General features: G+C 41.9%; 1 protein-coding gene across 2 annotated transcripts; it reads left to right on the top strand.

The window, feature by feature from the left end:
- The first annotated feature begins 813 nt into the window (after positions 1 to 813).
- On the top strand, positions 814 to 24,434 carry ikbkg (inhibitor of nuclear factor kappa B kinase regulatory subunit gamma). Of its 2 annotated transcripts, XM_038273455.1 has the most exons (15): positions 814 to 1,142; positions 2,037 to 2,175; positions 4,626 to 4,891; positions 6,855 to 6,929; positions 8,955 to 9,140; positions 12,521 to 12,579; positions 12,791 to 12,838; positions 13,172 to 13,274; positions 14,292 to 14,407; positions 14,485 to 14,637; positions 14,720 to 14,792; positions 14,876 to 15,010; positions 17,975 to 18,111; positions 19,026 to 19,102; positions 23,113 to 24,434. In XM_038273455.1, the coding sequence occupies exons 2-15, from the start codon at positions 2,037 to 2,039 to the stop codon at positions 23,286 to 23,288; spliced, it is 1,743 nt and encodes a 580-aa protein (XP_038129383.1). In that variant the 5' UTR covers positions 814 to 1,142; the 3' UTR covers positions 23,289 to 24,434. The 2 variants fall into 2 exon arrangements, with proteins under 2 accessions (XP_038129383.1, XP_038129385.1); XM_038273457.1 differs by lacking the exon at positions 12,791 to 12,838.
- Positions 24,435 to 24,961: the final 527 nt, after the last annotated feature.

Below are 24,961 nucleotides of genomic sequence, written 5' to 3'. Positions count from 1 at the left end.
TACCAGAAAAGGCCTCATATTGGGGAACTATTTAACAAATAACAACAAATGAATCTTAAAAAAAATATAGCTCTAATGACAAGCAAAGGTTATCATGATTATTGTTACAATCTAAATATGGATATTTTTTTTTAATCTTAAATAGAAGTGGTAGTCTGGTAACAAACTCCTGAAGTTTTACAGTTTCTTCTATCATGCAGCATCAAACTTTGACAACATTTGACCAAAGATATGAATTATATTTATACTGTATCTTAGTTGTGTGTCTTATTTCCAAGTTTAAAACAGTTTAAATGTCAGAGATAGATGTAGAAATTTTATTCATATATGCTGATCTGTGTATTTCTGTTACTTTATGCAATAATCTAAGTTATTGCTCCCTTTCCTTCTGCCGGTGGAGGCTTTAGGTGCAGGAGACGTTTCTCTGTCTTATTTTCTTATTATCAAATGTTTTCTTATAATTTGAATAAATTCTGTTAAAACTTCGAATGCTTTTTCCTTTTTGCATTACATGAGATTATTCCCTGATAAATAAAGGACCGGAGATCAAACATAAGTTATATTTCTCTTGTTGTGATCCACCCATCCAATTAAACCAAATGGTTAAATGTCATTATTTAATTCATAATTCCAGCTGTTAGATTAGATTATCTCCTTAAAGTGAATCTTTCCCAGTAACAATCTAAACAGCATCATTTATACAAGACATAAGGAAAAAAATAAAGACATGCTAATGACCGTTGGAGTTCAGCACCAGAAAAGAAAAGCCTCATGTAAGGGAGGATGTAAAGATATTTCTGCCTGACAGTCAAAGCTCAGGATAAAATCCTCGTGCGTCGCTGGGCTAACGGCTCTCCGGATCGTCAGATTTATTCAGATTATCTTCAATCCACAACGAGATTAGTGACAAAACAGGACAAATGCCTCCTGGGAAACATTTAGTTGGTTGATTTAGACTGGTGTTTATTATAGTTAGAAAAGCTGCTTCATTTGTCCAGCTGCCAGTTTGCCCCATTAGCTTCTCAGGCTAATTAGCCGTTAGCTTCCTGCTGCTAGCAGCTGTCTAGATCAACTGTTTGACTGTTTCTGACAGCCTGACTGACTGCTTTTATTCTGGACATCGAAACTAAAAACAACCAAAGGTTTGATTTTATTTATTCTGACTGTAAATGTGACTTATTGTTAGTAAAAGTCTCTTTCTTTAGACGTTAACATTTAACGTTAGCTTTCATGCTAACGTGCTGTAGATGTCACCAGATTATTCCAACAAATGCCTTTTAACTCCCATCGTTTTTGGGAGTTTATTTGTTTTATGCTTTTTTTTTTGTGTTTTATTATATTATTTTCCCGCGTTAGAGTTAATTTCCGGGTGATTTCGGCTCCTTAAGCGATGAAGTTGTTGTTTTTTCGGCTCCTGTTCACATGTAAACAGGTTAACCTACTTTAAAGGAGGTCTGCTTTTTAACATAGATGATCCAATCTGAGATTAAGCCACTGATCTGATGGCTTCTCTATCTATGGGCCATTTAGTCCGGGGTCTAAATGAAAGTGAAAACTAAAGCTGGCCCCCATCAGCGGCGGAAACAGGTTTTATTTGCTGTTAGAATATATTTAGGAAAAAAACTTTTTATTTATTTAAACACCTGGTGTTGTTCTCTATAAAAGTGTCTTTTAAAATTTCCTTATCCAGTTGGACATATTTTAAATAAGATTGTCATATATTTGATTTCTATAAAGAATGTTTTTAATCTTTCTCTTTTTCTAAATTATTTAGTTAATCTGCTTTCTCCAGTTGCTGGGACACCTAGAGATTAATTTTATATTCCTATTTGATTAATCATTAAAGATTTTAAAACCTAAGAGAAATAAAAAAAAATTCATTCATAAAATGAAGTGAAGAAATCTTCCTACACTGGGAGCTTTTCCAAGTTTTTAGTTCATCACAGTGAAAATGAAGAGAATAGTTTGAAATTTGTCAGACATTTTTTCCACTGTACACATCCTGTCCGTCATCTGCGTTCCTCCTGCCTGTGTAGATGGTGCAGCCGCAGCCTGATGGCCCCATGCAGTGGGACATGTCTGGGGAGGACAGCGGAGGGACCCTAAGGGTCCCACCGGAGCTCGCTGGAAACGAAGTGGTGACCAGACTGCTGGGCGACAACCAGCAGCTGCGAGGTACTGACTTCACATAAAATCATAAACGCCATTTTCTCCCTTATTTAGGGGTGCAGGTTCTTGCTGAATCCAGATGTTTCCTCGTGATGTGGGAGCTGCTTCTCGCTGTTTTCTTGTCCCAGTCCATCTCTGAATTTCATTCTGCAGCTCATTATTATACAGTTTGTACAGATGTTTCTCTAAAGTAGATTTTGATGTAATTATAAAGGCACACTGATAATTAAATGCATGTTTGTTGAATCTGTCTAGAGGTTTTTAACTATGAAGTTAATTGATTTTAGAAAAATAAACCAGTCTCTGGTTTTATTTGAACCAAAATGAAAGAATAAATAGGAATGGGTTTAAGTTTTAAAGCTTGGCTGCTGTGAAATGATGCGCAGTGGTTTGGATTCATTCTTATTTGAGATGTAGTGGGTGAGTCAGTTGAGGTTTTACAGCAGTTGAAGTCCTGTTTGGTTAAAGTGTTGGACTCAGAGATTCTTCCATGTGGGACACCACAGGGCTCAGTCTTCACACCTGCTCTCTTTGTTTTGAATGTTTGGCCCAATAATCATGCAGCCGTCTGACGTTTCCCATCGTTTCTATGCTGATGATGTTCAGCTCTACAAGCCGCCTGTTTGTTTCAGGTTCTCCTCTTTGTGAAAGCTGCTGCTGTTGGATGAAAGGCTGATGGGACTGAAACCCTTATTAAAACACTGAATAATAATTAAAACACTTTTGGTCTCTTCTGTCAAACCAAACATGAGAAACCTTTAGAAGGATTTATCAGTAGATCAATGTCTTAAATATAATGTTAAGCTTAAACCGGTGTTGGATTCCAACAGCGTCTTCATGGCTTTGATCCAGACCGTCTCCAGTCAATCAATCAATCAGAGTTTATTTTAACACCTGGCAGACCAACATGTTTCACACAAAGATACAAGCTTGGTAAAAACCAAAATCCTAATCATGAATCAGTGTGTTCTAAGTATTAGAAACCTGTTTAAAAAAATAAGTCTTTAATCTGGGCTTAAAAAGGGGCAGATCTGTGAGAACCTGCAGACCGAGGGACAGGCTGGTCCAGGGTTTAAGGCCTGTCAAGGGTTTAAATCAGGTCCACGGTTTGAGTCCGGTTCACGGATTAAGGCTTGTACAGGGTTTAAGTCCGGTCCAGGGTTTGAGGCCTGTCCACAGATTAAGGCTTGTCCAGGGTTTAAATCCAGTCCAGGGTTTAAGGCCTGTCCGGGGTTTAAGGCCTGTCCGGGGTTTAAGGCCTGTCCGGGGTTTAAGGCCTGTCCGGGGTTTAAGGCCGGTCTGGGGTTTAAGGCCGGTCCAGGGTTTAACGCCTGTCCGGGGTTTAAGGCCGAGCTGGGGTTTAAGGCCGGTCCAGGGTTTAACGCCTGTCCGGGGTTTAAGGCCGGTCTGGGGTTTAAGGCTTGTCTGGGGTTTAACGCCTGTCCAGGGTTTAAGTCCGGTCCAGGGTTTAAGGCTTGTCTGGGGTTTAAGTCCGGTCCAGGGTTTAACGCCTGTCCGGGGTTTAAGGCCGGTCTGGGGTTTAAGGCTTGTCTGGGGTTTAAGTCCGGTCCAGGGTTTAACGCCTGTCCAGGGTTTAAGGCCGGTCCAGGGTTTAAGGCCGGTCCAGGGTTTAACGCCTGTCCAGGGTTTAAGGCCGGTCCAGGGTTTAACGCCTGTCCAGGGTTTAAGGCTGGTCCAGGGTTTAAGGCCTGTCCGGGGTTTAAGGCCTGTCCAGGGTTTAAGGCCTGTCCGGGGTTTAAGGCCTGTCCGGGGTTTAAGGCCGGTCCGGGGTTTAAGGCCGGTCCGGGGTTTAAGGCCGGTCCGGGGTTTAAGGCCTGTCCGGGGTTTAAGGCCGGTCTGGGGTTTAAGGCCGGTCTGGGGTTTAAGGCCGGTCCGGGGTTTAAGGCCGGTCCGGGGTTTAAGGCCGGTCTGGGGTTTAAGGCCGGTCCAGGATTTAAGGCTTGTCCAGGATTTAAGGCTTGTCCAGGATTTAATCCGGTCCAGGATTTAAGGCTTGTCCGGGATTTAAGGACGGTCCAGGGTGTATGGTCTGTCCAGGCTTTCGGTGCTGTAGCCACAAAGGAAAGGAGCTCAGGAAGCTTTTAACGGCTCTCATCAGAGCCAGAGCTCCTCCAGCTTTACTATTCTGAGCTTTTGGAAGCCCGGTTTAAAGTTAAAGCTCAGCATATTTCTCTGACCGGCTGGAACCTCAAACCGCTGAGATCCTCCTGTTAGTGTTGGTCATGGTGTTCAGAATGTGTTTCCAGCTCTGGCCTTTTTTAAAAACATCCAACAGAAGGACAACTTCCTTCAGGAGTTTGTCATAAAGAATATTTAGGAGTATTTATTTATTTATTTATTTAAGGTATATCTAAAATGAAAAATGTCAAAGCAGGCTTCTTTGTATTCCAGTGGAGCAGGATGTTTATGGACTCTCTCATATCTCTGTTCCTCAGATGCTCTACGGAGGAGCAACCAAGCCCTGCGTCAGCGCTGCGAGGAGATGGAAGGATGGCAGCGACGAGCGCGCCAGGAGCGGGAATTTCTCAGCTGCCGATTTCAGGAGGCCAGGGCGCTGGTGGAGAGGCTGGCTCAGGAGAACCATTCTTTGCAGAGCATGGTGAGCGGGCCAGGCTCGTCCTCCAACCACAGCTACGCCTTGAGCCAGACGGAAGTCTCTCCAGGACTTTCCGCCAGGAACGGACCTCTGGACGAAGCCAAGGTCAGTCTGCTAACATTCTGAGCGCGGGTCAGAGGCGGGGCTTCCAATCATTTTATGATTATTCCCACTTGTTGAGGGTTTGTTTATTGGAAAGAGAAGCAGCCGGTCAGTGGGTTCTCTTTCAGGCTGATTCTCCTCTACAGTCCCTATAATCAGCCTGTCAAAGTTCCTTCCTGTGTTCACAGGCCCGTCAGTCTCATTTTCCTTTCTGTCTGTTAGCTTCTCATCAGAAACATCTCATGTTTCATGATGAGGAACGAGGCGCTCTGCTGCTCACTGCTGCAGATGCCGAGGTTCCAGGATTTAAGATGCATTCTTCTCACCCTGAGGTGTTACCCCTGGGCTCTGAGGGATCACATCTTCCACTCGTAAGCCTCTTTCCCACCGAGAATAGCAGCTTAAAACGTGTTTTTCAAACATGGGTCGACCCGCTAACTCTTACCATTTAGCTCCATTCCCGTTGGCTAATAAAGCTGCTCTAACACCTCGCTGGCAGCTGCGTGGCCTCTTTCCCCCTGCCGCTGCATGTCTGGTGACATCATCACTCTGGGTTTAATGATGTCACCAGTGTGACAGAAATCAGGGAAGTAAACAACGTAGAGCATCATGGCAGGAAGCCAGGGCGTAGTCAGTGAGCTTTATTGTTTCTCTGCTCCATGTTTATCGTGTATCCGCTTGTTAGATCAGAAGCGACTGGCGCCGCGTGTTGACGTCCGTACGTTGTGTTCAATGGCATCACGTAATTTAGCAGGTCCACCCAGCTCTGGCGTTCCCACAGCATGCCGATCAGAGCCAAGGAGTTTTTAACGCGGGTCGCTGTTAATTGACCCAGGTAGACACGCGTCACTGAGCTGTTCTCACTGCCGCTAAAAGCCAATTGTTCCGGTTTATTTGCCCTAGCGGAGTTCAGGGAGCGGCCTTTTTTTTAAAGTCTCTTTAAGCTAATTAATGGTTTATTACTGCATTAGTTAACAGCTATGTCAATAACCTGTTAAAAAACGTTCCAGCCCTGATTCAGGTAGTTTTATCTCATCCACCCATTATTTTTTCCTAAATGCTCTTTTTTTTTTTTTTTTTTTTGATCCATTCAGGGTTAAAATTTCACAGCTGTTCTGTTTCAAATTTGAAGGTTTTGTTTAAACCTCCCTGGAGGTTTGGTCTTAGCTTTCTGTGTTCTTTATAAGAACCTGTCACGGTGCGTTCAGGTGAAGGAATAATTCTCCTTCTTTCTCATGACCATGTCTGATGCGTTTGTAGCAAAGGTAGTGAAAAAGCCCCAGAGCATGATGCAGCCACTGCTGTGGCTAACAGTTGGTACAGTGCTCTTTGCTTTGACTCCTCTAAACTTGATGAAAACTCATTGACCAGCATTAGATGATCCCTCCTTCAGGTAAACATGTTTGGTCAAACTGTTCAAAAACAAAAAGTCAAAGAAACTCGGCTGTAAAATAAGATTTTCCTGTAGGTGAAAAACTGAATTCCAACCAATGAGAAACCCCTAAAAAACGTGTCTGCTGTTTCAGAGTTATTTTCTCCATGAAAAGCCTCATTAGATCAAAACGTGTGATTAGATGCAGCTGCTGTGAGCAGATGAGCTCTGAGGATCAGACGTTATGTGACCGACGTCCTGAAGACGTTGATTTCCAAACAGGGAAGCTCCCAATGAGCAGCTGTTAATCTTTGGCAGCTCCAGCCTGCAGACATAGATCTGCAGCAGCCTGGAACAGACTGAGCAGATGTTGGAAATAAAGTCACTTTTATTATTATCACATCATGCACCACAGAATAACATCCAATTCCAGCTTCCACCGAGTCATTGATGCCGGTTCCGCTGTGAGATCTACCGTTGATTTTGACTGTTTTCAGTCAGAGAAATATCTAGAACTGATGACATAGAACTGTTCTGCAGAATCGGATATAAATGTTCTATTTTATGTGATTCATTTCTGGTTTTGTCTTTCAGACTCTAGATCAGTGGGAGAGGAAGAGAGTTGAAGAAACGGAGCAGCAGACACAGACCACTCCACTTCGCAGCCTGGTAAAGGCTTTCATTTCATCACGTTTAGTTCATCAGAGGGTCTGTTACTGTCGTCTGGAAACTTTCCTGGCCTGTGTGGGAGACAAATCGAGAGAAAAGGCTTTAGACGGATAGAATCCACCTGATTGTTCCAATGAGGGAATGAACAGAGGAATCTGGTTTCTTACTGGGGGCTATCGCCGCCTCTAATTAGGCTCCTTTCTTTGTTGATCTCATTATAGTGAGAGATACAGAAGCAGCAGCCATGAGCTCCTGAAGAGCCTTTAGAGCCTCGTGTTCTACCCCTCAATCTGAGACCCTTAATCCATCCAACCTTGGCTTCTTCTGTGGTACTAGAAGGAAAACTGAAACATCGGTCTTCCTGTTTGGAGTCTCATAAAATGCCGTTTGGCTGTTTTCAGAAACCTGTTCAGTATAAACGGCAAACATTAGCTGCTCCTACCTGCACCATCCACTCCTCCTTGTTTTGTTTTTTTAGGGGTCGCTATTTTACTCTTTCCGTTTTCTGTCCTTGAAGTTTGTTGAAAATGTTTCTTTCTGGAGGAGAATAAACTTTCCTTTCTACTGTCTCTCTTTTTGGTAAGGGACAGTAAAAAGCTCAGTTTTCCGTCCTCCTGAACTCCTATCATGGTTTCTTTTTAAATGTTTCATTGAATGTTTATGCCCAGTCCCCCCCGCCTGCTTTATATTCTCTGTGTGACTCCAAACTGACTCTTTCTCAGTGAGATTAACAGATTTTATTTTGGATTTCCCCCCAAAGCGGATGTGTCTTACGTTGTAACCGCGCCTCTCTTCCCGTCAGACCCATGAAATTGCTGCGTAGTTGAACTAAAATAGACCTGGGCTCTATCTCGGATGGAGCTACGCTGCCCTCTGCAGGAAACCATCCCCACTGACTTTCAATCAGCTCTAAACGCCACCACCTCTGAGGCACCATTTTCTATTTGAAAATCTGATTCTGTGTTCAGGGCTTAGAACCGCCTACGAAGCGAATGGAAAACAGATTATTAGGCAGTAAAATGCTTCTCTCTGTTCTAATCTATTCAAAAAGACCTTTTTTTAATCCCAAAGGGAAATTCAATTACATTTAGTATGAGGCAGCTGGACTCCTTTAGTCAATCCCTGCCAGCTTGTTTTAGTTCCATATCTCAGAGATTTTGCTTTTTCTTTTATTCTTTTTTTTTTATTTAAGCATTAAAATGCTTGTTTTCCCATATTTGATGCATTAATTTAAATATGTGTCTTTAAAAGATACAAATGTGGAGAAATATGGAGAGCCGTTTGATTCAAAATGAGATAAATGAAATTTGTTATTAATTAATTATTGATGAATATTCTCTAAAATAAAAATGTCCCCTTGAAAAAAAAAAAATATTTATATATACTTCATAAATATATTTGGCTTATTTGTCATTTAGTTATTTATTTCTCTATTTATTTGTTTCATTAGGGTGTTTTATTTCAGGAGACCTTTAATTTGTGAAGCTTTTCATTCCTATTTTCGGGACTCATCTAGTTTGAACCGGTTTCTATTTCAGGCTCTAATTTTCAAATGGTCCGATTTTCTCTGCAGGATGAATTCAACCGGACCGCCGCCTTTAGATAGCTTTAGCTTAATCCCAGTGAGCCTTCCCATTAATCCCAGTCATTCAGTAAAACCAGGAAGCTTTGAACCGAACAGAAAACGTCCCACAGAGAAAACCCCGCCCCCTAGTTTATCATAGAATCACAATGAAAGAGCCTGAAAATAAAACAGTAAAATCCATAAAGTAGGTTTACAAAATAAAGGAGTCATAATATAAAACATCTCTATTAAAAGATATTTAATAAGGAACCAATAAATGAATATATATCCTGAAATAGATTTCATTTAAGATTTTTAAAATTAATTTATTTTTGTTTCATAGGGAAATGTGATCATTTGATGAGATGTTTATTATCAACAGTAACTGTTTAATTTGAAATGACCTTCCCCCCTCTCACCCTCCTCCCCCCTGCCTCCGTTCCCGTCATGCCTCCCTGCAGCCTGCAGAGGGATCCAACGAGTGCCTGCAGCTGCTGAAGAAACACAAAGAAAAAACCGAAGAAGAGATGAGAGAGCTGAGAAAGAAAACTGAAGAGCTGAAGAGGGAACGGGATGAAGGCAAAGAAGTTATAGAGCGACAGCATCGTTGCATCGACCACCTGCGGAGTAAACTCTTCCAGACACAGGTACACTTCCTGTTTGATACCATGGTAACCGGAGCGCCCAGATTAGAAATGAGGCGGGGAGAAAGATTCATATTTATCAGTGCAGCAATGCACAGAAAGAATTACATGAAATAATCATTTAAATGCGTCATTAAAACAGGAAAAAAATGCAGAATTTATTTAATAAATAATTATACGGACCTCAATTGATTATATTGATTGTTTTTATTTTAAGCAGTTACCTTAATTTTTAATGATTGAATACAATATTTCATGTTGCTGTGCTGAAGGACACCATCAAATATTTTAAACTGTCACACATCCATCAAAGTCAAGGAGGCGGGACTAAAAACCTTCACGTCTGATTGGCTGCTTCTCATCGAGGAAGATAAGACAACTTCCTGGTTTTCTTTTACTCCAAAGTCAATATTATGGCTGAAAAAGGTGAAAATAACTTTTAAAAACATGATTTTCTAGCCTCTGTTTCCCTGATTTGGTCTGAATTCTATCTAATAAACTTATGAAACACTTTGCTGGGGTCCAGTGCGGTGGGAGCAGATTTCAGCTGGTTCAAAGTTAGCTCCGCCCACTGACTACCATGGCTCATGTTCTCCATTTACATCTCAGAGACCAGTTTATGAATAAGCAGGCTGGGGTTGCTCATCCAGTGGCTGGAAATAAATCCAAACACATTTTTGGCAAATTATTTACAACTTTTCCAGTAAAAATGCAACAAACCAGGAAGAAGCCTGTCCTTGATCAGCGAGGTTCAGCCAATCAGACGCCAGGGTTTCTATTAAAGTGGCTCTAGTCCTGCCTCATCAATCATGATGAATATGTGACAATTTAAATGATTTCATTCTGCACTTCAGGACAGGAATATTAAATAATTAGATTTACTACCGTACTTTTCCTAGTACTGCCTGTACTATAGAGGCACCTCACTATAAATCATACCAGGCTATTAGCTGCTGCTGCTATAAGCTACTGAGCCGTCTCCCACCAAACCTGTAGGGGGAGCTCTACATATAGCCCTTGGAGTAGGGATGAAGAAGGATGCTAGATCCCGTTAGCTTGTTTACTCGCAGCAGTAGGAGCTTCTACTGAAAGATGGAGCTTCATCAGCTCTTTATTTCAGCTCTGCAGGAGTTGAGCAAAGTCTCTTCATTGGTTCAGCAGCTTTAATGTGGCAAATAAATGTCAAAATGTGTGAAATCAGGATATTTGTTCTCCACCGTAGCTGCTGCTAGCGTGTTCTTGTGCTAAATGAAAACCTCTGGCGGTTAGAAAAAGCCCACAGAAAAGCTGCACGTTCTTATAAGCCGCATGGTTCAAAGCGGGGGGAAAAATTAGTGTCTTATAGTCTAGAAAATGGGGTACATAAAATCAAGTCAATATATTGGATTGAGGCCCATATGAGTAACTATACATTATCGAAGGACTTCTGTAGTTATTTCCAGTTGTAATAAATTACTGACATATTTAAATAATGATTTTTATCCCTCCATCCATCTTCTTCCTCTAATCCACGGTCGGGTCGTGGGGGTAGCAGCTTCAGTAGGGAGGCCCAGGCGTCCCTCTCCCCAGCCACTTGGGCCATCACCTCTGGGGGAATGAGCCCTAGGCGCTCCCGGGCCAGTAGAGTAACGTAGTCCCTCCAGCGTGTCCTGGGTCTCCCCCTGGTCCTCCTCCCAGTTGGACGTGCCTGGAACACCTCACCAGGGAGGCATCCAGGAAGCATCCTAATCAGATGCCCGAGCCACCTCAACTGGCTCCTCTCGATGAGGAGGAGCAGCGGCTCTACTCTGAGTCCCAGATGACTGAGCTCCTCCCCCTATCTCTAAGGGAGAGCCCAGATGCACTACGGAGAAAACTCATTTCAGCCGCTTGGATCCGCTTGTAAATAATGATTTTTATAAGTTATTTATTTATCTTTTTATGGCACTCGTATTGAGTTAAAAATCAGTTTTTACTGTAACTATTAGAAATGTTTTCATTTTTTTTAATATGTGAAATGTTACAAACCCCACAGAGGGATCAGGCTTTTATCTACGAACATTTCATAGCATGTTCACCTTGGTGGATCACACCATCAGCGGGGTCCACCCTGGAAAGAGGGGCGGGGTCCACCCTGGACGGAGGGGCGGGGTCCACCCTGGACGGAGGGGCGGGGTCCACCCTGGACGGAGGGGCGGGGTCCACCCTGGACGGAGGGGCGGGGTCCACCCTGGACGGAGGGGCGGGATCCACCCTGGACGGAGGGGCGGGGTCCACCCTGGACGGAGGGGCGGGGTCCATCCTGGACAGAGGAATTAGGTCTATTTATTTTACCGATGTGGGAAAAGTGTCACCAGTTATCATAGTGAATGACAGTAACGGTAAAGATCTGGTTTATCGCCCAGCAGAGGAGAAAGTTCAGCCAGGACGGCTTTGATTTCTATCTACTCTGTTAAGAATCCAGCTGATACTAAAACTAACCTGAAACCTGATTGTCCCATTTTCATGGATCTTAGTTGATTTAGTAAATGGAAGCTAATGTGTTCCACAAGCAGCTGGTGTTGCTCTAAATGGCAGTTATACCGGCTGTAAACGTCCAAAGGGCAAAATAAACTCACCGTCGCCACAAACAGCATCCATTTATCCATCTTCTGGAAATAAACACTCCAATTAGCTCAAAGAACCATGAAAAAAATCACAGCATCTGTTTGACATTTGCTACAGATTTACTACACCCCTATCTATGCTAGCTGTTTTACACGGACAGTATTCTCCCAAAGAAAAATTAACCTCCAGAATAATCCTATAGTTATCAGTTTTCCATCAGTTTTCATAAAGTTTTCAAAGTTTCAAGCTAACCTGGAGTTTCTTCCCGCCAATGAAGCCGTCCGTTTGAAAACTAGATATTCCACCGTATTCCAGGGGAAAAGCTAAGCTGTTCATCGCAAAAACAGGGCGTGCAATTTCTAATATTTTTAGTAAAGGTTATGGACGCCCGTACGCGTTGCTAGCTAAATCTGACGCCATGGATCCACCGACCACCTGCTGCTTCAGACACCTTATGATCAATTGGCTGGTCAGGAAATCCTCCCATATAGTGTTGATTTTAGCTCCTGTTGCTCCTCAGTCTGTTTTCCATCATATTGGAATTATTTCCAGGTAACATCATGGATCTGAGCTCAGTCCATGGTGAAACTAGCATTGGATGTCTATTGTATTTTTCTGTTATAGTGATTGACTTGTGGTCTGCTCAGCTGTTTGATCAGATCAGAGATGGTGTGAAAAGGTTGGCTGCCTGAATAGAAGTGTTTTCTAATCCTGTTTATTGTAATAAATCTTTAAACCCAGGAAACTGGTTGGAAATGTTGGGAACTTTCGTCTTATTGTCGTCTTTTGTTTTTCAGACAAGCGGCAACGAGGAAGCTGTTCAGCTTCGCTCAGAGGCACAGCACACCTCAGACTGGTGAGACCTGATTCCCCACAGATATGGATAATTATCAGCGCTAGGCTAGCTGTAAGCTAAACCCTAACTTCCCACGATGGGAGCTGTACCCTGTAGGTAATCACGCAGATGCTCTTCAGGAATGTAGCATGCCTAATTAAACTCTGTCTTTTCTTCTGCTTAACCAAGCCTCTTCCTTATCCTCCTCTGCCTCTTTTGCTTCCTTTCCCAGCTCTAGTCTGGCTAAACTCACAGAGCAACTTCAGGCCACACAGGGCAGGTGAGCCGCTCTGTGTGGCGTTATCTATTTTCCCTCCCTGCATGTAAATCTGAACTCGTTTGGTTTCCTGTCTATCAGACACGTTCCACGTTGTTTATATTTACTTTTTACGCCATTCCACATTTGATCAATATCATTGTCAGAGCAAAAATGTGTTTTAGAATGATTTAGATTAGGCTTTTACATGTAATTATTTTATGAGAAATAAACGTAGGTATTAAACTTTTTTTGTTTATGTCAGAAGTGCCGTCTTTTTCTGTGCCTTCTGACTTTTCCATAATAACCTGAACCCGTTCTGGACGCGCGGCAGTGACCGGTGTCTTCCCTCTGCAGGTATCGGGAGCTGGAGGAGAAGCTGGATTACCTGCAGAAGAGCTCAGCTCAGCGTGACAGAACAGAAGCTCTGCTCAAGCAGAAGGACAAGGAATGTGCTCAGGTCTGCTTTAGAAACATCCTCTGTTCACATCTGAGGAGTCTGACAGAGTCAATCTGACGCCTTCAGGCTTTATTGCCATATATATGACTTTTATGTGATCTCCTGTGTGAACTGCATTCATATAAGTGTCCTGCATGCGCAGTAGAGGAATTAATGACATCACAGGTAGCCAGCGGGCTCTGTGTTAGAGAAGTAAACATGGTGCTGGAGTGCATCTAGCCATCTTTCCCAACCTTAAAAACACTATCTTTTCAAGATGGTTAAACATAAATACTGCTCTCCGCATTATCATCCACCATGGTTTCTGTTTTTGTTGCTGCTTCTGCATAGAAAGACCCAGAATCATGACCTTGTCGGGTATTAATGGCGTCCACGTCGGATGAATGTGCCCTGGCCGTTCGGACACGAGTCACATTGAAAAGATTGGATTCGTATCGGATTGAGGACCACAGAGCCCAGTGTTCTGGGTTGCATTGGAAAAAAATCAGATCTGAGTTTCATGAAAAGATCTGATCCAGGTCGCATACGGCCATAATAATCTGATTGATTTGTGTCGCTTCAGGCTGCTGTGTGAACGTAGCCTTACATTGATTTTGTCCCAAAGAGCCAAACATCGTTTCAAAGCCACAGCTTCAGAGTTTAATCATGAAAAACCAAATCATGGTGATTATGTTTAGTATTAATGTTATTGACCTATTTTGTGCATTGCCTGCAGCCAGAATGGAAACCATAGTGATGGGAGAGCATCTGCGTCTTTATTCTGCTCCAAGTTCTTAGACCGTTTCTCACTTTCTGGGCAATTTCACCATAAAAAAACAACAACAAACTGTTTTAATATAAAACATGACCACTGAAAGTCTTCTAAACACGGCAGAGTTACTGCTCATGTTTCACCCATGATGCCTGCATTGTGTTATTACTCATCATAGTTAGATGATTATCCGAACCATCAGTGTTCTGCATGTGAAGCAGGCGGGTCCTGCTGACGCTTCATTTCTCCTGTTTGTTTCCCGTCAGCTGGCCAAGGACTGCGAGGCTCTGAAGGCGCAGGCCACGTCCCTGCTAGGTGAACTGAACGAGAGACAGATCCTCCTACAGAAAAGCGACGACGACCGCAAAATGCTGGAGGAGAAGTGAGTCGTCGCATCCTATGGGCGTAACTGTAGAGTGGTGTCTCCATTCAGCATCTCTTCCCTCCGTCTGTGTGCAGACTGGTCAGCAAGGTGAAGACCCTGCAGGTGGCAGAGCGAGAGCAGGAGCAGCAGAAGAAACAGCATCACGTGGCCATGGACAAACTGATGCTGCAGGTGGAGAGCCTGGAGAACGCCCTGAAGACGGAGAGACACGTGGTCACAGAGGAGAAGTGGGTCCAGCTTCTAGTTTCAGGTCAAAATATTCAGAAGGTGTAATCTAGAAAGATGAGTTTTATTCTCTATGTTCCTCAGGAAGAAACTGTCCCAGCTGCAGCACGCCTACACCTGTCTGTTCAGAGACTATGACTCCAAACTGAAGAGTGAAGTAAATAAAACGACTCTTTAAAAAGCACCTTTTACCCTCATTGGTTGTGTTGCTCTGACGCTGAACGCCGTGCGTTGCTTCAGGGAGGAGATCTTAGCAGTAAACTGGAGGAGGCGGAGCAGGCGCTGGCCATCAAGCAGGACCTGATTGATAAACTGAAGGAGGAGGTGGAGCAGCAGAAAGGCTCGCTGGAGACCGTCCCTGTCCTCACTGCACAGGTGAAATTCACTTTGCTCATCACCCCACTGAGTACAGCATCTGCTCTGTCATTCCAGCAGCCATGTTTCCAACCTCAGACTCACTGTAAACACATAGATTCGCTTAAAACCAGGGTTCAGTTTGTTCTGTCTGGAAGCATCGTCCAGTTTCCATTCACTCAGCATGTTTTCTAAACAAAAACTAGTCTTTGTTGGGCTACTCTATAAAGCCTGCAGCTCAACACTAATCCAGACATTTTGAATAGAAAAAGCTTCCTGGATGGGAAGAGAAAGATCTTCAAACTTGGAAACAGTCCAGTGGATGGATTTTTAAACCATTTTGGATTCTGTCTGGATGAAAGTCCCGGTAATGGATCCTATTTTGGAGAACTGGGATAGTTCCATTGAAAAGTCAACTCACTACATCCACCAGGCTACATGAGGGGAAACCTTTATGAGAATAAACACACAGTGGCACAGAGGAAGAATTCATACAGTTTATTAAGGGGATGAAATGCAAATCTAGATAAAGGAAAAACTTGGTCACAAAACTTGCAAAGTAACAAACACCACCAGAGTCATTCAAGCTCAGAACGATGGGAATTAAGGCAGTGGAGTCGCACATGCATTAATGGAGTTAGAGAGAAACAGCCGGTATTTCTCAGTTTAGTTCCACCCTTGTCTCTGCAACGCCTCCACTTATCACCAAATCAAAGAACTGGGATAGTTCCATTGAAAAGTCAACTCACTACATCCACCAGGCTACATGAGGGGAAACCTTTATGAGAATAAACACACAGTGGCACAGAGGAAGAATTCATACAGTTTATTAAGGGGATGAAATGCAAATCTAGATAAAGGAAAAACTTGGTCACAAAACTTGCAAAGTAACAAACACCACCAGAGTCATTCAAGCTCAGAACGATGGGAATTAAGGCAGTGGAGTCGCACATGCATTAATGGAGTTAGAGAGAAACAGCCGGTATTTCTCAGTTTAGTTCCACCCTTGTCTCTGCAACGCCTCCACTTATCACCAAATCAAACATACTAAGAAAACCATACAAAGAAAAATAGCTGCAAAAAAGACTTAGCGCTGGTTATGTTGGGGCTTTAAAACTGATTTGTTTTGTTCCCTGCTAAAACGAAGTTTGTGAATTCAGTTAAATAATTGTTCAAATATATCCGTCATCTGTGTGTTTTTAGCTTTCTTCCTGTATGGGAAGCTTTTCAAAATTTGAAACATTAGTGCAGTGGTTTATGTTAAAATAAACCTTTGGGTTAAGTTGTCGCTAGCAGGTTTTTCTTGTTTCTTGTGAATCTGGTCTTAAATTTTAATTTCAAGTGGCATTAAAAAGTCTTGAACTTAAAGCTACAGTGTGTAATAATTACAGGGATATAAAGTCAGAAATTTAATATATTATACATAACTATGTTATTTATCATCACCTATGAGCTCAGCCTTTTAACCATAATATTTGCGTTGCCTTAGAATTCGTTATTTATAATTACATAGGAGCGGGTCTCGCAGCCATGGAGGCTGACATCTTTGCGCTACGGCAGCGCAGAGGCAACAAACTAGCGATTGCGAGATCTCCCATGACGCTCGAAAATAACTACGGCAAGTTGAGAGAGATGAACTGAGACGGTACTGAACAATAGATGGCAGTATTATGCCTGAGAAGCGTTTAGTCTGCCTGAAACCAAAGAAGAAGAAGAAGAAGCAGGTATACTGCGCCTCAGTAACAAGAAAGGTGAACAAGGCGGCAGGCGTGAGTGACTTTGCAAACTGTTTGGCACTGTGTGGCCAAACATCAGACGAATGGAGGATCATGCCTACTCTGTATCACAACGAAAAGCGGCGGACACCGAACCCCCGTCATCTAAGAAGCGGAAACACGACGAGAATAAACGCAAGCGTGACAAGAAACGGCAAAAAACACGGATCAACATTGGCACGGCATTTACACGATGGAAGTCACTGATGGAGGAAAAAGGTTTTCAAAGTGACGCTCAAGTTGCCAGTTTTCTCTTGGACAGGTAATTAATCCTACACACACAATTGTCTAATATCACTGCAGTTTTTGGAGTACAGGATGCTCAGACCTGTCTAAAACAATAACATGCTGCGGCGTGATGATGCTGTTCCTCTCCAGTATACTTATTCAGCAACGTCCCTGACGTTTCACAGGTAATGATTCAGTAATTTTCTGTAAAATGATTTTCTGGATATATACCTCGGTTACTTCTCTCCAGCTCCTTTGGAGATCTTCAAGCCTTTCCTCCTCTGCTCTCACCCCGCTGGCTCCCCTCTCTCGCCTGGCCCTAGCTGCACGGCCTCCCTGCCTTCGCCCTCTTCCTCTCCCTCTCCCTCGCGTTGTAACCCCCGTGCCACCAAAATGACTTAGACTCTGTAAACGGGGAATATATATTCTTCCAGCGAACACAATCTCGCTGTTAAACTAATGACTACAATTACTTCGTCTGTTTATATCACCATGCAAAGCAGCTCACCAAAACGTCACAACGATGTAGAAAAAATAACGGGTATATTTATTATCTTAAGTCTACATGAAATCTATACCCTACACAGACTAATGAAATACTATCTGTAAAATTATCTATGTAAACAAACCTCATCACTTGAGAAGGTAGGTGATGTGGACGTCGTGGAAGAAATTTTGTCCCGTAACGCTCGCCGTACTGTTGGGGGGGAGAAGCGGTGGGGGGGAGATGTTCATGTTGCTGCGGTCTGCAGTCTGACCGCTAGATGTCGCTGAAAATTACACACTGTAGCTTTAACTTCACTTACGCTGTAGGAACCCTGGATATTGAAGCCCACCTATAAGTTATCACTGGATCTGGGCCTGCTTAAGGCTAAATATTCACCAACAAATTGTCCAGTGTATGCCCCGCTGAAGACGCCGATTTCCCAAAGCAGAAACAAGTCCCTCATTTTCCTCCTTTGCCGTCTGTCTGTTTGCTCAGGCTGAGATCTACAAGGCCGACTTCCTGGCAGAGCGAGAAGCCAGGGAGAAGCTGAACCAGAAGAAGGAAGAGCTGCAGGAACAGCTCACTCAGGCTTTGGCTGAGATCGACAGGCTAAAGCAGGAGGCCACCTCCCGGTAAGACTCCTCTGCTCTGTCTGCATGATCACCCGTTTTAAAGGCAGCTGCTTTCTGCAGGCGTCATCAAACAGGGAAGCGCTCTGTACCTCCAGAACCAAAGACGGAAATGGGGCCATAAACGATTGCAATAAACCATAATAATGTTGTTTTGAGACGATTTTAAACTAGTTAATGATAATGGAAAAATGGAGTCCTTAATATCAACAAATATTAATTCGTTCATTTCTAAAGAACATCGGACCTGGAAGACGTTTGGAATATCTCAAATAAACAGTCAATAAAATGATCTTGGCCTTTGTTAACAAATAATGAACTCTCAATATAGAAAAAAATCTTCTGGATCCTACCGACTCCTTTATCCTCTCATGCCTTCTGCTCCTCAGGGTGCTAGCACTAAGATGCTAACTGTTAGCAAGAGGCTTCTGACAAAACGGTCACAACCAAACTGCTTATGAACCTTCCGCCAAAACAATCCCGCCCCCTTGATAAACGACCAATCACATCTGCTTTATTCACTCGTGTAAAGTCGAGCACCTCTGCGGGGAATTCAGAAATGGAACGGTTGGAACGGCTGCTTCCCTACGACTTTAAAGTTATTTTATCAACTTTGCCGAGTTTCGATTATTAAACAGTCCAACTCCAAATGAATAAATGTTTGTAGTAAATGTCTTCTTAAATTTTTCTTATGACGCTGCTTAAGTAAATGAATAATTCAATGTAATGATTACACATCATGACTGCATTTAACTTGAAATCCTGGCCTAATTTCTTTTCCAAATGAACAAAGTTCATAAAATCATCTCTGCTACCAAAAACCAATGTTTTGACTGTTTCTATGGAGACTGTTTCTAGATATGTCCGCTCTCCATACTATTTTTAACGGTCTGACTATGACACCATCTCTGTTTCAGTGCCCGTTTGGAGCAGATGAAGATGAAATATATGGACGAGTTTCCTGCACGGCCCGCTCACCTTCCCTCTCAGCAAGGTACGACTCATCCAGGGCTAAAAAAACGTGTCCTGGAGTTACGTCTCACAAGCTGGGAAACTTAAAATTGACAATTTTTTTTTTATTTAAAAAAAATTATTTGCTATTATTGGTTCCGTCCCGATAGCGGAACCAATAAAGCGTTGTTGCGGCCGGGACATTTGGGAGATGCACCATTAACTTTTTGTCTGGAAAATATGAGCAAGTGTAAATGTAACCAAAATTGTCTCCAGCCAAGAGTTTCCTCCATGGCTAAAACCAGGGAACATACATGAGGCTCAGTGGATTTAGTGCAAGAAGTCATTCAAGCTCAGAACGATGGGAATTAAGGCAGTGGAGTCGCACATGCGAAGCACGAAACACAAAGCGTCTAAATGGAGTTACAGAGAAACAGCCGGTATTTCTCAGTTTAGTTCCACCCTTGTCTCTGCAACGCCTCCACTTATCACCAAATCAAACATACTAAGAAAACCATACAAAGAAAAATAGCTGCAAAAAAGACTTAGCACTGGTTATGTTGGGGCTTTAAAACTGATTTGTTTTGTTCCCTGCTAAAACAAAGTTTGTGAATTCAGTTAAATAATTGTTCAAATATATCTGTCATTTGTGTGTTTTTAGCTTTCTTCCTGTATGGGAAGCTTTTCAACATTTGAAACATTAGTGCAGTGGTTTATGTTAAAACAAACCTTTGGGTTAAGTTGTCGCAAGCAGGTTTTTTTTGTTTCTTGTGAATCTGGTCTTAAATTTTAATTTCAAGTGGCATTAAAAAGTCTTAAAAAGTCTTGAACTTAACTTCACTTACGCTGTAGGAACCCTGGATATTGAAGCCCACCTATAAGTATTTCTCAGTTTAGTTCCACCCTTGTCTCTGCAACGCCTCCACTTATCACCAAATCAAACATACGAAGAATTGATTGTTTTGATTGATGTGTTTTGTTCCCTGCTAAAACAAAGTTTGTGAATTCAGTTAAATAATGTAAAAAATATATGCGTCATTTGTTTATTTTTAGCTTTCTTCCTGTATGGGAAGCTTTTCAAAATGTGAAACATTAGTGCAGTGGTTTATGTTAAAATAAACCTTTGGGTTAAGTTGTCGCAAGCAGGTTTTTCTTGTGTTTCTTGTGAATTTGGTCTTAAATTTTTATTTCAAGTGGCATTAAAAAGTCTTCCAAAAGTCTTGAATTTAACTTACCTTATGCTGTAGGAACCCTGATGCTAGAACTTTCTAGGGATTTAAATGAGTTATTTCTGGGGTTCTGTTGGCAGCACTGATCAGCACTTCACAGTAGGGACGTCCCCGTCCAATATTAATATGAAATATCAGCTGGATATTAGCCAATTGGATTTTATCAGCATCTAAAATCTCTGATATTTTTATGCTGATATAAATTCTCTGTTGCTGTTAAGTTTCTGTAACTCATCGGTTAATGTTCCATGGGTCCGTATTATCATACCTTCTGTTGTTTTGTTCCGTGTTTTAGTGATATTACTGGATGAACCTTTTACTAACATTCTATAAAATAAGTCATAAAAGCTGCTATGATTCCTACTATTATCGCACACATCAATTACCCCAGATAAACCTGTTTAAACTGGAACAATTGACTTTTAGTGGCAGAGGTGTCAAGTAAAAAAGTAAAAACACTTCATTACTGTACTTAAGTACACTTTTTAGGTATCTATACTTTACTCCATTACTTATTTTTCTTCCAACTTCTGACTTCTTTTCATTACATTTTCACACCAGTATCTGTACTTTCCATACCTTACATTTTTAAAACAAACGTTACTCGTTACTCTTGGCTTCGGTTTAATGTTTCTAAATGTTTATTTCCCGTCATGTGCTCCATCCAATGCAGATCATTGGCTCCACCCACATCTAGTGAAAACTAGTGTGATTGGATGAGTCATAGAACGCAAACACTCATTGGTTAGCTAAAGGAAATCATCAGAAGCAAGCAGGTGTTCTTCAAACTGCTAACGTGAATTGTCTATGCCATGCTACAATGTGGGATTCAGAAAAAGATGTTGAAATGTCTGAAAGGTCGGACACAGGCGAGAGCGTATCGGGAGACGGAGACCAACAAGACCTCCCTCATCCTTGGCCCTATCTCAGAGAATTATTAGAAATAGTCGAAAAATCGAGTTTTCAATTCATATAGTGGCATCTGGCTGGTTTTTTTTATAGGTAACTTTATACTTTAAGTAGTTTTTGGAGCACATACTTTTTCACTTTTACTTGAGTAAAGAGGTCAAGTTGATACTTCTACTTTAACCAGAGTGTTTTTAAACTGCAGTATCTATACTTCTACTGAAGTAACAAATGTGGGAACTTTTGACACCAGTGCCGATACTGTCTACCTGCTGTAGGTACTAGACCTGCTCAGGGCCCCGCCCCTTCTTATGACATCAACATATGGCAACTAATTTCGGACAAACTTTGTCACACCCGTTTCTTAAGAATCAGATCTCTTTTGGAGTCTCAACATATTATTACCTATGTTTGCTATTATTTTTAATTTTATCTCTGATCTAAAGCAGCCGAAGGCAGAAAACAATCATTGTCAGTCTGGAAGGAAAGTACTGCCTTCTAAGACAGACTGAGCTCTACTATTTAACAAGGTGACAAAAAACGTCTCAGCTTATTTTTATTTTTTTATTAAGATCTGAGGTCAGAGGAGGACAAATGGAACATCCTAAAAATGACTTTCATAGAGATTTTAGACAAATAAAACAGTTAATCTACTTGTAGAAAACGAATGTTGTTGACAGGAATTTAAAAGTAGTGTAGCTTAATATGGCTAACTGAGCGAGCTAAAAGAGGCTAACGTGTTAGCTACTGAGCACAGCCAGCTCTTTATATTATGATCTAACAGTTACGTTGTTCGCCATCAACAGATTTCAGATCAGTTTTTTTATCCATCACGTAAAACCTAATCAGTCATTAGGCACGCTAACGCTACAGATGCTCCGCATGATATTATCGTTGTCTGGGCAACCACAATGTTTTACATCATGTGGCAACGTTCAGCCAATCATGTTGCGTAGCGTCATTGGCATGAAGCAGGACCTGAGCAGATCTGATTGCTACAGTGGGACAAACGACTCTGCAAGCAACCTGCGTAAAAATATCTTCGGCTCTGATCGGCATTCTGTGAGAACACCAGAGCTGGGTCGACACCCTGAATTACCTGATTCTATTGAACGCAGCGTACGGAAGTCAACACAACGGGTCTCATCTAACGAGCCGAAACGACTCGATTAACATGGAGCAGCTCTGGAGAGAGAATTGGATGAATAAACGAATCAAACTGTACAACTGACTACATCCTGGCTTCCCTCAGTGTTGCTCTCCATTGTTTACTTCCCCAAGTTCTGTCACCCTGATGACATCATCAAAGCTAACCCAACGTGATGGCATCACCAGAGACGAAGCTGCCAGCAGGGGGTCAGACCGGCTTTTTTTGCCAATGGGGACAGAGCCAAATGCTTGTTAGCGGTTTGAAAAACCTACGCTAACTCGCTAAGTTCAGTGGAAAAGAGACAGTTCTCAAAGCTACTGTATCAGCATTGCATCGGAAATGAAAAAGTTGTGTCGGGACATCCCTTCTGCACATATTGTTATGCTGTGACACGTATTACCACATGCATTAGCTTTACTTAAATTATAAAAAAGGAACATTTATTCATATCAGTGTTTAGCTTGAAGTGAGCTGAAACTGACCGGAGCTCTGGACAGGTGACCACCTCATGATTTTGATGCGTTTCCGATACCGAATCACTGCCACTACTCAGACTCGGTGCTCATTCATGATCTGGAATCCCTGAGCTGCTCAGAAACATTGGAATTAGCAGGAATTCTGTGCAGTTTGGAATTTCATTACAGAAAATTCCAGATCTTGAGAAGGTTTTGAAAATTGTATATTAGGAAGACTTAAGTTTTCATGTGTGTGTCAAAGAATGTGAGTCTCTTGGTGAGTCCTATTAAGATGTTCTCTTTTCTCCTACAGTGTTTCCTGGCTTTTCAAACACGGTGCCGCCGAACCGGAACCACGTTCTGGTTTCTGTCAATGATCCAGGAGCACCAGGAGCTGCAGATCTGCCCGATTTATGTTGTCCTAAGTGCAACTACTTGGCTCCAGACATGGACACGTTGCAGATACATGTCATGGACTGTATACAGTAATGCACGCTTAGTTAGACACACCATATGCTCACACACACGCATATGTAGTATACTTCCTAGCCATCCAGAAAGTATTCACACCCCTTTACTTAAAAAAGATCTATTAGGTTTATTCCTAAATCCACCCAAGTACAGTTGGGAAAACATGTTTTCAGACATGATTGTAAAATTACAGAACTGTCAACAAAAAATAATTTTCTGTCACTTAAAGCTACCTGCTGACCCCTCCTGAACCTGAGAGCAGGGATCCTTCATCCTGCTGTCCAGACCCACTGCTGGGGTCCTGATGGAGAACCCCTGCCTTTGAACATCTGCTGCCACAAATCTATGTTGGTCAAATAACCAAGAGGAATATGGCCCCATATGACCCCACGTGCTTAAGAAAAACATTGAGCCACGGCTGTGAATAGTTATGTCATTCATGTTTAATAATTTCACAAATGTTTAAAAACTTAACGTACATTTATTTTAAAAATGTGAAATGTTGAGAAAATGAAGGGGAGGTTGAAGGGGTGTGAATAGTTTTTGAATCCACTGTACTTTTGCCTATGGCCTTTGTTTGTTGCACCTTATTTACTTTCTGCCAAAAAAAGAAAATACACAGCCCTTAAACCTGTTTGGGATCATTATGTAAAAATCCTAATATATCAACATAAGGAGAAGTTATGTTTAGGTATTTTCTCCCCCTCCTTCCTCCCATTTCTGCCCCCCCTCCCTCCTGCTAACACCTCACCACCTTCTGACCTCTCACTGGTTTCTGATTCTGACATCATCATCAGTATTTAATGGACCTAATGCAGAAATACGTGTCCAGTAATTCTCTTTGAAATAGAGAAAATGCATGTATATTTAATTTGGTGAGCTTTAAAGGATAAAGAAATTGGTTCCGGTTGTAAAAAGTAGCATTTTGCATAAAATCAGAACCTGTTTTCTGTAGTAGAGACGGATGAGCTCCATTCTCTCTGTTCTGTGCCTGTTTTGATGGTGTCTCTGATGCTAACCTTACCCTGCTGTGCCCTTTATCCTCTCTGCTATTTATCAATATGAATGTAAGCACATTAAAGTTCATTTTCCGTATTGTGAAAATATTACTTATGATGTAATTTGTTGCAAAGATTGAGAAAATAAATCATTTATTCAATTGTCTTTGTGTTGCACCGGGACCGTTTGGAGGAATTATCTAGTTGGAATTACAAAAAAGTAAAAAAAAAAAAAAAAAAACACTGGACTTTGTTTCCAAGTTTTTTGGAATGACAGAATCCTACCAGCGGGTCTATTAGGAAGATACCATTACCAAAGATTATGAAGGGGTGTTTAAGCTGTTCTATTTAGCTGTATTTTATCTAAACTATTCTTTCCATAACACATCTATCTATTGCACTGATATTTCTGTTCACTGCATCCGGTTATGATGGAGAAGAAAAGGTCAGAGAAAAGTCCGTCATGGACCTTTTTTTTTTTTTTTTTACTTGGTACAGCTCAACCGCCTGTTCTGCATCCGCGCTTCGTCAATTCAAACCCAACCGGAGACGGAAACTGCTTTTTGGAATTACAAAATAAAGTCCCTAAACGTTATTAACCAACTCTCTTTATTTTAGAAAATTAACCCTGAAATGTAAAATAAACTCACTGAGTGACACGTATATGTTTCAGTATACTAATGTGATATTGAA

This window comes from Cyprinodon tularosa, unplaced genomic scaffold (assembly GCF_016077235.1).
Source record: "Cyprinodon tularosa strain WSP-4 unplaced genomic scaffold, ASM1607723v1 ctg872, whole genome shotgun sequence".
Lineage (NCBI taxonomy): Eukaryota > Metazoa > Chordata > Actinopteri > Cyprinodontiformes > Cyprinodontidae > Cyprinodon > Cyprinodon tularosa.
The sequence above is the reverse complement of the archived record's forward strand: the minus strand, read 5'-3'. Positions and strand labels throughout refer to the sequence as shown.